This window comes from Carlito syrichta, unplaced genomic scaffold (assembly GCF_000164805.1).
Source record: "Carlito syrichta isolate Samal-C Ts95f unplaced genomic scaffold, Tarsius_syrichta-2.0.1 Scaffold313184, whole genome shotgun sequence".
In the NCBI taxonomy this organism is placed as follows: Eukaryota; Metazoa; Chordata; class Mammalia; order Primates; family Tarsiidae; genus Carlito; species Carlito syrichta.
The window spans coordinates 873,977-886,129 of NW_007257280.1; the positions used below are offsets into that span (position 1 = coordinate 873,977).

General features: G+C 40.9%; 1 protein-coding gene across 1 annotated transcript in view; it reads right to left on the bottom strand.

Annotated features, from left to right (window-relative positions):
• Positions 1-12,153, bottom strand: part of ADGRG4 (adhesion G protein-coupled receptor G4) — a 115,612-nt gene that overhangs the window by 65,581 nt on the left and 37,878 nt on the right. The window contains exon 3 of the mRNA XM_021718658.1: positions 606-6,605. Coding sequence (XP_021574333.1) covers positions 606-6,605 — 6,000 coding nt within the window. The remainder of the gene's footprint in view (positions 1-605; positions 6,606-12,153) is intronic.

Consider the following 12,153-nt stretch of genomic DNA (forward strand, 5'->3'; position numbering starts at 1 on the left):
CTGGAGTACAGTGGCACACTCATGGCCACCGCAGCCTCAAGCTGCTGGGCTCAGGAGTTCCTTCTGCCTCAGTCTTCCAAGTAGCTGGAACTACAGGCGTGTGCTACCACATCCAGCTTATTTTTTAATCTATTGGAGAGATGAGGTCTCACCAAGTTGCCCAGGCTGGTCTCAAACCCCTGAACTCAGGCAATCCTTTCGCCTCAGCCTCCCAAAGTGCTGAGATTACAGACTTGAGCCACTGCACCTGCTTACCCTATGATCCTCTTATTATGAAGGGGGAAAGGTTCCTAGTCCATGTGCGCCTTGGCAGAATCAGAGTTAGAATATTAACAAAATGGTTGGAAAGGAGGCTTAGAAATTGTCATGCTTCATAACAAAATACGTTTGCATTATAGTTCAATAAAGCAAAGACAAGAAAGATGGCTAGAGAATTCCATATTTGGGCAAGGTACCTACTCTACCCACTGCCTGAAGGAGATAAGAAACACCTACACTCTTCTTCATTATTTTCTGCCTTTAGAGAACTGGCCAACTTGGAGAACACATGGCCCATAGTGCATATGTTCTATTGGGGGTGCACTGCACGCATTATGGTTCAGTACCTATGGACTCAGTGGCAGTAGGCGAAGTCAATGCTTCTGAATACAGAAAGGAAGATGTGGAGTCCAGCCACGTTGTCTCAAAAGAGGAAGATATTAGTGAAGACACAGTTGCTGCAGAAGGATGTGTCACTTCAGTGGATACAAGTGGAAATGAGGCTCCAGGAGTAGTGGATGTAGTCGTGATTATATTTGGAAGGGAGTCCAGTGTGGGCTTTGGAAGAATTAAAGTAGAGGGTGTTGATGCAGCTGGAATCTTGCTCCATGCAGATGTTTTTGTAGGGCTAGGCAGAGGCATGGAGCCCCTAGACAGAGTGTGATCAGTTGTAGATGGTGACATACTCATTCTGCTAAAGGATGGAGGTTGAGACACAGTCTTAGAGTTAGAAGTCAAACTAGTGCTGGAGGATGCATCAGCAGGTGTGGAAATGTATACACTGTCATCTGTGATTTTTATAGACATAGGGAGAGAACTTGGGAAGGCAGTAGTGATACCACCTGGTGTCGGTGTAGGAGTGGTTACAGTAGCAAAGGGTAGTGTTGTAAAGTTAGTGAATGAGTGCATTGGTATCACATCAGAAGTCAGAAATGTGGATTTTGACACTTCTACTGTAGAGGAAGTTATAGCATGAGGAGCATTAGGTACAGTTGCCAGAGGAGAACCTGAAGGGCGACTAGATAAGATCCAAGTCAGTATGGGCGAAGTAGTAGCCTTCGGAATGACAGATCCTGAAGTGGCACCAGAAGGATTTGATGAGAGTGTGGTCCCAGGAGTAATTTTCTCAAATGTGTGCTTAATGTTGGCCAAAGTGGTAGGAATAGCTCTTGAAGATGTTGGTAAGGAAGGGCTCTCAGAAAGCTTGTAGGAAGGAAGAATTCCTGATGTGGGAATTGATGACATTGCCATGATATCTCTGGATACTAGACCAGTCTGAAAGGCTGTAAATGCTGACAAAGACCCAGGAACAAGGTGCAGGGTCTCTGCTTCCATCTTATTGTGTATGGATACATGAGGAGTGGTGGAAATTGGAAGCTGAGAATCTTCATCTGTGGGTGTGTTCCAGGAGGTCGTAAACAGTGACTGGGTATTACTAGAGGTGATTCTTGTTCCCAGAACTGGAAATTCAACCATTTGGGATGTAGGAGGAAGAAAAGTCTTTGGAGTAGAGAGTTCAACTTCAGTACTGTGAGGTGAATACAGAAATGATGTCAAATGGGGTGGACTTGTGCTGGATGAGGGCCGTGGAGAGTATGAAATGGTGCTATTCACAGATGTGGTGCTTTTTGTTAGTTTAGCTGTTAAGGAAGTATTGTCTGACAAGGAAATCATCTCTCCTGTATTAGAAGGAAGGTAAGTGGTGGTGGCTTTTGCACTTTTTGTGGGTTCAGGGGTGCTCTTAAAGCTAGTCAAAGATGGGAAAACCTGAATATTCAAGGAAGTATGGAGATTATCTGAAGAAGTAGGTAGAAGCACACCTTCTGGGACAGTGGTTCTAGAATAAGTATTTGTGAGAGCTACCACTCTACCACTGCTCACCATAGGTAGGGAGCTGCTAGTAATCCCAGGTGATATGCCCAGAGTTGTAGCCCCATCTCCTGGTGATGACTGTTGGGTTATTGATAGAAATGGTGAAAATGTGGTCTTTGGAATGAAGGAAATAGCTTCAATATTCTTAGAACTGAGTAGAGAGGAGGCAGTAGTGCCTACGAATGGAGTCACTATCCCAGCCATAATAGTGGTTGGAATGGTTTTCAAAGAGAGAAAAGTTGGTTCTGCTGGAGAGGAAAAGGTTGGAGATGTGATCCTGGAAGATGCCTCTATCATTTCTGAAGTAGTGAAGCCAGAGGAAACCATTGTGCTTTCTGAAGTAGGCTCAGCATACGTCACAGGTGTGACATCCAATGTAGATGTTTGCATGGTTGTAGTAGTCCTAGGAGTAACTGGAGACAAAAAAGTAGAGGAAGATCCAACTGTTGTGGAAGTGTCAGAAGAAACTGCTGCAAGCGAGAAAGCAGAGCCATTAACTGTCATTGAGGACATCTCAGACATAGGCCCAGAAGTGGTGCTAGAGAGACTTTTCAAACAACCTGGGTGTGTTGTTTTAGAAGACTTGGCTATTAGTATTGTGGGAGTGTCGGAAGCTTTTTTGGAGGTGAAAGTTGTGACATTAACTGGCAATGAAAACTTTTGGTAAATAGGAGTGGACGTTGCCATAGGGGTTTCTCTAAGAAGTGTTGTAGGTACATTTGGAACAGAAACAGCTGAAGTGATCTTCTCAGTGGAGACCATTGTAAAATTTGCATTATATAGTCCAGCTGTGGAAAGAGACAAGGACTCAGGGAAAGTCTGTGCATTTTCAGAAGTGAAAGAAGCATCTGAAATCACTTCAGGTTGTGTTCTAAGTGAAGGCAAGTGTGAAAGAGTTGTGTTAATGTTCACAGGATTTGACATTCTGGTTGCGCTAGAAGTTGTCATGCCTACAATTGAAGTATCCTGGTGGTGTGAGACAGGATGAGTCACAGAGGTGGACCTTACTGTCATTTCCACAGTCCTGGGAGTGTATATACTCATGCTTTCTCTTTCAGGAGACAAAAAAGTGCTGATTGTCAGAGCCTGAGAAGGGGATGCTGTCTCCTCGAGACTGGTAGACATTTCTGAAGTGTGAACATCTTCTGTGTTACTTGAGGCCAAAGTAGGTGTGGTCTGTGCACTTCCAAAAATGGGAGATGAAGTTGAATTTTCATCAGATGGAGTTCCAAATGGAATCTCTGAAGGTGAATGTGTTTGGTGACTGAAAATCTTTGTGGTCTCAGAAAATCCTGTATCTGTCATTTCCAAGGATGAAGTACCCTGGGAGTAAGAAATAAAAGAATTCATTGATGGGGACATTTCTGTAACCTCCATGGTTCTAGGGGTTTTTCCCAGGGAGGTGGTCATCTGCTGTTTGTCAGAAGATAAGTTTTCAGTCACCGATTGGGTGGAGACTGGTGTGTTTACAAGTCGTGTGGCAGACTGAGAAATGTGATCATCTACTGAGGTAGTAAGCTTCTTGGTAGAGGCATGTGAGAGCATGGTGTCATCAACAACAGAGGTCTCTGTGGTGCTTGTAGTCAAGCTAAATACATCTCCTCCACCACTGAAAGTATACGGGAAGCTGAGAGCATAGGTAGAAGTCTCCCCGACTTGAGCTATGGGTTGAGTTGCTTCTGATGTAGATAAAGTTGAGATTATGTGAGTGGAGGACACAATAGGGACGCCTTCAAGGGGAGGTTTTGAGCATACAAGAGTGTGTGTGGATGGGGTTAGGGTGGTGTCGGCTCTAACTGTCCCAGGAATAACAGGTCTCAACGAAGGGAGTGGAGTTTCTGTCAGAGAGGTAACTGCTATGGGCATCACCGTGACAGAGATCACTGTGGCCTCTGAAGTGGTTCGACTCGAGTCTCTGTGGGTAGGCACAGTAAAGCTGGTTGTGGAAGCAGTCTGATCCAATGGTCGTACCAATGCTGTGGTCACTGTAGCTGATGACAGATTTGAGATATCTGAGAGCATAGATGTAGACAAAGCCCTGGTCAGTGTAGAAGGCTTGGATATGGTCACCTTAGTCTCCTCAGACTCCACAGCAGAGACATTAACTGGCAACGAGAACATATGAGTAACAGGCATAGAGGTTGCTGAGGAATGTGTAACTACAGGCTGTGGAGGCAAGATACTAGCAGACAAAGACATAGCTGTCCTGTCTGTAGGGATGGTTGGGAAACTGGTTTTCAATGTCCTTGTGGTGGAAGCACCCAGGGGTTCAGGGAACACCTGTGTGCTCCCAGAAGTGGAAGATAAAGCCGAAATCCCCTCAGTTGTCCCTAAAGTCCTATGTGCTGTATAAGTATGGGTAGAATTAAAGACTTCTGTAGTTCCATTGTATGAACTCTTAGGTGTGGTTTTCACCAATTTTGTCGAAAGCCAACTTTCTCTCACCTCAGTAGTTGCAGTTTTATTATCCAATGGGGTCATCAAATTTTGTATATCAGGAAAAGGGGAAACAGTGACAGAAGCTGTCACCATTTGTGCCGATTCATCTGTCACTTCCAACATTGCTGAAAATGGAGAAACCTCAGTTACTGCTGCTACAGTTGATCTTCCCTTAAGATAATGGGAAGTTGTTTCTTTTCTTGTCACAGTAGCATTAAATCTTTGTGTTGTTGCAGACTTTCGTACAGAGGCTGTTGTATCTTCAAAAGCAAATGTACCATTTGTTTCTGTTTGTGTCGTCTCAGAAGCACTTTCCTCAGTAGAAAAATTTGGTTTAATGTAAGCAAGAGTAGACATTGTATCTACTGGTGAAACAACTGTCTCCTTTGGTGTTGAAAGCGGTTCACTTGCTGATAATGTGGACATAGGGATAGTTTTTAGTAGCAAAGTGGTAAGCTTAAACTCAGATGGATTAGTTACAGATATAATTTCAGAAACCGTGGAAAAATTAGCAATCCATGGAGATGTCAGTTTAGATAAAGTTGTTGTATATCTGGCAGCAGTAGCATCTGTAATAATGGTAGCCTTGCTCTCTCTGGATGCTTTTGGTGGGGTAATAATATTAGTAGTTGTGGATAAATATTCTGTATTTGTAGTACTTCCATGGAGTGCTGATGTGAAATTTTCATTGGGCACAAATGTAAGTATGGTGGTTGTATTCATAGACGTCAGCAGAGTCTGATCTGGTCTGGAAGTCCAAGTGGTCTCATTGGTAGAAAATAGAGGGACAGCTTCATCAGTTATTGATGTGGGACTTGACTCAGATACATTCGATGTGGAAGCTGATCTAGTGGAAATCAAAGTAAGCACATGTTCACCTGTGGTGGGTGTATTCTGAGTGTATGCTGGCCCTGCAATTGTAGGGGAAAGCACAGTTTCAGCCACTGTAGGTGCCAGTGTGGTTTCAGGAGGTAAGGCTGTACTTGTAGTTTTAGCATCATTAGCTGTCTGTACATTCTGAGTTCCAGTAAATGGAAAAGATGTAATGAAGGAAAGGGCCATAGAGGAGGCCTCTTTTGGCATGGAGGTAGACATGGCACCCTCCACTCTGGATGAAGAGACATCCTGAAAATCTGTAGATGTCAATTTTGTTTCAACTGTTCTTAGGGCAGATGTGGTCACAATATTTTTAGTTGGAAGAGTCACTGAATGGACTGTAAACTCTCTTTCCATGTCAGTTGTTGCCAATGTAGATGATGTCTGATTTCTAGGAAATACAGAATCTACTGGAGCTGCTGTGGAGATGAGCACAGACTCAGAGAGTGATGCTAATGCAGTCCCAATGTGAGTAGTTGCAGCTGAAGTCTTTTGCACTGTGGACAAAGGTACAATTCTGGAAGCTGTAGATGCAATAAACTCCTGGTCAGCTGTAGAGCCAGGGAGTGCCTTAGTATCTGTAAATTCTGGGGGGGGACAAGATGCTGTAGATATGGATGTTGACTCAATAGTTGAGAAGAAAGATGCTGTCTTCATAACAGCTGACTGAGATACAATTGCTGAAGTTGTGGATACAATTGAGTTCTTGGCAAATCCAGATGTGGATAAAAAATTAGTAGCTGTATTTGGACGAAAGGTCTCAGTAGCCATGGTTTCAGCCATTTTTGTTGTCCTTGTGCTTTCTGAGTAAGAGGGCTTAGTTACTTTCATGGAACTTGGAGTCGTGTCTATGGATGTACTCTGGGTAGGCAGAGTGATGGCTGCTGCAGTAGTTAAAATATCGGCTGCAAATGTAGCTGTCCCAGCTGTGGATGTCTTTAAAAATTTGGGTGCAGTCATTGTTTCCAGAGGTGGAGATGTTGTATTGGAATGTGACATGGTTGTATAATCGGTCTCAAATATAGGTGTGCTTTTAGACAACATTGTATGTTCAGTCTGTTGTGGTTTCAGTCCAGTGATTTGGGATGAAGTTGTCAGATCAAATATTTGTTGTGAAAAAGTTGTACTTTCTTCTTGAATTGTCATATTTTCAGAAATAACTGAAAAATTGAAAGCATGTGTTACATGGATTCAGTTTTAGAAATCAGGAATACTTATTTTAAAAAGGGGTATATTATTTCATCTTTTAAGAAAGAGAAGTGCCACAGATATAATCAAATCATTTGATTACTTGGTTTTTCTTAAGATGATTTTCTACTTCTTAAAATCTCTATATGGTTCTCATAGCACCCAGGTTAAGTAACTAGTGGGAAGACATTCATTCCATAGTATCTCCACAAGAAATAGATAAACATTCCTGAAAGAGGGCGTAGTACACTGAGTAAGAGGACTGGCTTTGGGAAAGGGGCCAACTACCAAAACTCATTTAAAAAGAAATAGATGACTTGAATAGTCTTATATCTATCAAATAAATTAAGTTGCATAGTTTAAAATCTTCCTTTAACCTTGAACGACTATCGTAATACTATAAGAAAGGAATTGGCAGTAGTGGGAAACTGCCAGGGGAGGGAGAGGACACACTTCTTCAACAAGGGTACCTGCATAATGAACATTTGTATGCCTAAAAAATATTTAAAATATTTTTAAAAAATCTTCCTTTAAAAGGAACCAGTTTTAGATTCATATAGATGTCATTTCAAGTCCTGGCTCCATAACTTTCACATTCATTACATAACCTTGGACTATTTACTTAACTTCTCTGTGCTTCAATTACCTCCTCTGTAATGTGAGGATCATAATAACACCTACTTTACAACATTGTTGTGAGACCTAAGTGAGGTTATGTGTAGAAAACACTTAGCATAGTTCCTGGCACAGAGTAAATGCTCAAAAAATAGTTGACTTGGTCAAATTTCTATCACTCATTTGAACATTATAGATTGGAAATGTTTTTAACTGGGAACTCCCACATTAAAATTTCTTTAGTAGTAGTAATGAGCTTAAAATACTGTTTTGATTGGCTTAAAAATGAAAATTACACAGCACACTCTTGAGTTGCCCCTACTTTTATGGCCATGCCTTTGCAGACTCATCCTGTTTTACCTGACCAAGGCTTTGTCCCAGCACCTCTTCCCGTCTCACTTAATAGTTTCTTCCACCCAGAATTTCAGTTTACACCAATCACAGATGAATCTCAAAGTTATATCTCTAGATAAGATCTCTATTTTGAGTTCTACCTTTATATAACCAATGGCTTACTTGGCACCATCTCTTGGATAGCTCATTAACACATCAAACTCAACATGTCCCAACTTGAACTTATGATCTTCTCCCCAAACTAGATCCTCTTCTGGAATTCCCTCAGTGAAAGGTGCCATCATACAATCAGTTATGCAAATCCTCTCACTCTGTCTTCTTCATTCTCTTTGTTTCCTACTACAGTCATCATTTTGTCCCATGGATCACAGCTCTTAAATACATCTTTTTTTTTCATTAATCAGTATTTTTTATTATGGTTTTGTGGGGTACAGTTAAGGGTTAGGTGTACAATGATGTTTCATTCAGGCACCCTGTAGATAAGAAGTGTTTTCCCATCCCCCAACAAAAATATGGAACGCTTCACGAATTTGCGTGTCATCCTTGCTCAGGGGCCATGCTAATCTTCTCTGTATTGTTCCAATTTTAGTATATGTGCTGCCGAAGCGAGCACCTTAAATATCTCTTGACTGCCTCAACTTCTCTCCATCTTTGTCACTTACCACCCTGACCAGCCACTACCATCTTTCACTCAGACTACTGCAGTAGCCTCCCAACTGAAGTCTCTGCCACTACTCTTGGGCCCCTTCCAATCTATTCCATAATGTGACCAGAAGAATCTTTTAAAAATGAAAATGTAATTCTCTCCCTCTCATACACACACATATGCACACGCATGCACACACACACACTCATACACACACACACACACACACACATTTACACACTCAGTTCCCTACAGTGGCTTTGCATTGCTTATAAGATAAAAATTAAAATGTCCTTAATAGAACGTATAAAGCTATGCATGGTTTGGTCCTTACCTATTTTTCCAGTCTCAATTTTTAAGTCCCCTCTTGTTTACTGTGCTTCAACCCACAGCCTCTTTTTAGTCCTCCAACACCTGGCATTCTCTTTCCCACCACACCATTGCATGTGCTATAACATCTGTTTAGAATATTCTTCCCACTCTTCTTCATCTGATTAACTTCTACCCTTCCTTCAGATCTCAGCTTACGTATCACCTCTTCAGGGACTTCCACACCTACCTTCCCTGACTTCCACGCCTAGCTCAAACCAATTTATTCTAGGCTCTTATGACCCCTCGTACCTCTTCCTCACAGAATGTGACACAGCTGAAGTTCTACATTTGTTCATATTTGCTTATTGATGTCTGTCTTCTTCACTAGACCATATGGGTAGAGGTTTCATCTTTTGTTATTCATCATTGTATCCATAGTGCCTAACACAGTATCTGGTACATGATAGATAGTCACTACCTATTTGTAGGATCACTGAATAAGTGGAAATAATGAAGGCTTGGAATGACACAAGGGTAGTGTGAAGATCCCTAAACCTACAACTAGTGGAAAGGAAGAATTGACACTGTATGATAACAAAAAGGTTTAAACAAATAAAGAAATCAGAGGAATCTCAGATAACTCAAAATTTTGCTTTTGGACAACTCAGTGATATTCATAGAAATGGGAATAGTCATGCTATTTCTAGAAACAGGAAATCTGGGAAAGCAGTCTTATTCAGAAGAAAAAGACCCAATGCAGACTTGGATACATGGAATTTGAAGTGATGATAAAGCATCCAAGTGAAAATGGTGCGTAATAAAATTCAAGGCTGAGTCATAATCTTTCTCCAATTCAATTCACCCAAAATGAAATGATCTATATTTACTTTAGGAAAATTCGCATTTTGAATTTATCCACCTGAGAAACATATTAACTCTGATGTTGGAATAATTGTGGTGGTAGGCAATCTATCAATTTGTTTCACTGTCTTGAGCATTAACATTACTTTTAATTTGCATTTCCAGAAATTCTGAGGTATGTGTAGGATGTTCTTTAGGATGCTGTAGTCATTAGCAAGTAGAATGCGTGACAATCAGAAGCCTGCAATTTTCTGAATAGATGAGTTGATAAGAATATACACATTTATAAGAGGAAAAGTTAAAGTTGTCTAAAAAGTTTTTTTTTTTTTTGCTTTATTTTATGACATTGTTCCAATTTTTACAGATTCACACTGGGCTGGGCCTTATCAAGAAGCTAGTATATTTCAGTAGCACAGTATGCATTTCAAGCTTTCTTTCAGTTAAAGAATTATCAAGATCTTGGCTTCCATTTTTTGCAGATGGGCTTACACCTGTCAACTGAGCAAACCTCTATGAAAGTGTCACTTCTAGCACATTCAAGGAGTGTGGCATCCCAGAGCTTGAATCACTCCGTGAATGCACTAATTGTTTTATTGTACTTTAAGAGTGTGGGGTACAAGTCAAAATTTACTACATAAGTAAGCTGCATGCAGGTGAATTTTGGGCTTCTAGCTGGCCCTCTCTCCCCCCTAATAGTGGACCTGGTACCCAGTGTGTTGCCAAGTGCTTCTCTCCCTCCCTCCAGTATCAGTGTCCAGCATCAGTCAATCCCACCCTTGTGAATGAACTAATTTTTGAGAGAAGGTTCACAATTTCCACTCTTTAACAAAATATTAATACTGAACTGCATTCACTGTTTTAGGAAAACAATAAAACACTAAATATCACAAAAGCCTAGGTTATTTTCTTTGATGCAACATTCAAGGAGCACAATTAAAGTAATCCATAATGAGTTGTGGAAAACTCTTTTAGAAGACAGGGGATGGAAGTTAGGCATGATATTTTTCTTCTAGAAGACTGAGACACAGATATAGCAATTGTTATCAACACTCCCAGTAAGCATCTCAAAAAGGAACATAAAATTTAGAAAAATAAAAACAAATAAATTCGGCAAAATTGCCAAGCAATTAGCATTTCAAGTATCAGAGATCTCTTAGGAAAAGTGCAACTTGCATTTCTCAGTTTTAACCTGAAGCCTGGGTTTGTATATTTCAGCAACCCTCCCATTGAATCTTTCAGGTGCAAGATTTCTTTTAGAGTGACTGTTGTATCAAATTCTTCCTCTAAAATCTTTATCAGTAAAAATTCAAGTCTTCATAAATTAAAATCCTAGAATTTTATTTTATTTATTTATTTCTTTTGAGTTGGAGTCTCACTCTGTCACCCAGATGGAGTGCAGTGGCCGCTCCTGGCTACTGCAGCCTCAACCGGCTGGGCTCCAGCGATCCTTCTGCCTCAGCCTTCCAAGTAGTTGGAACTACAGGCGCGCACTACCACACCCAGCTAATTTTTGATTTATTGTAGAGATGAGGTCTCGTCAAGTTGCCCAGGCGGGTCTCGAACCCGCAGGCTCAGGCAATCCACTCACCTCGGCCTCCCAAAGTGCTGGGATTACAGGCTGAGCCACCGAGCCCAGCCAAATCCTAGAATTTTAGAACTAGGTGTTAAAGATTATATTTAGTCCTAGAGATTTATTCTAGGTTGTATTCTAGGTTGTATTCAATCCTAGAGATGAGGCCCAGAAACATGCAGTGTTGAGAAGATGAGAATTTCAAAGATGAAAGATTTTAAAAATAAATAAGATAGTATGTGTCTCAATTATCTAGCACTCATACATGCATGACCTTAACCTGCACGGAACCACCCCAATTCCAGGAAAAAGAAATGAAGAGCCTCTACCTAAAAGAACCAGGAGAAACAGACTTAGATGCTAAAAACCAAGTTCTGCAATTGCTGAACAGCACAAAACAGCAATGATCCCAAACAGTGAAACATAAACATCAGAGGACAGCATCATAATGATAAACTAAGACATTAAGGTGAACTTGCCAGCCCAGGAATAAAAAATCCAGTGGGGATCCCAAATTATGGCCATTCCCTGATACAATATCTGCCTTGAAGATTGTTCATATCCCAGATAAAGACAATGCAATAAAATAGCAGTAGTTTTTTAGAACTTAGGTCCATTGGAATTAAAGAGTCTTACAAGCCTTAAGTCTAATAATTAATTACAAAGGGTTAGCCAACATGTTCAAGACTATTTTTTTTGAGTCAGTATTTCACTCTGCTGCCCATGCTGGAGTGCAGTGCCACAATTATGGCTCACCAGTTTCCAACTCCTGAGTTCAAGTGATCTCCTGCATCAGCCTCCCAAGTAGCTGGGCCCACAGGCACATGCCACCATGCCTGGCTAATGTTTGGTTTTTTTAAATTACTTTCTGTAGAGACAAGGTCTCACTATGTTGCCTAGGCTGGTCTCGACCTCCTGTGCTCAAGCAATCCTTCTACCTCTAACTCCCAAAGTGCTGGAATCACAGGCATGTACCTCCACACCAGGCCTCAAGACCGTTATTATATAATGTCTACTGAAAGCGAATATAGACTTCTTTGATAATTCAATTTGTTTACTGGTGTCCATATCGTCTTAATCTATATGTACTTTTTAAAAATTATTTTTTTTTATTTATTTATTTATTTATTTTTGAGTTGGAGTCTCACTCTGTTGCCCAGAC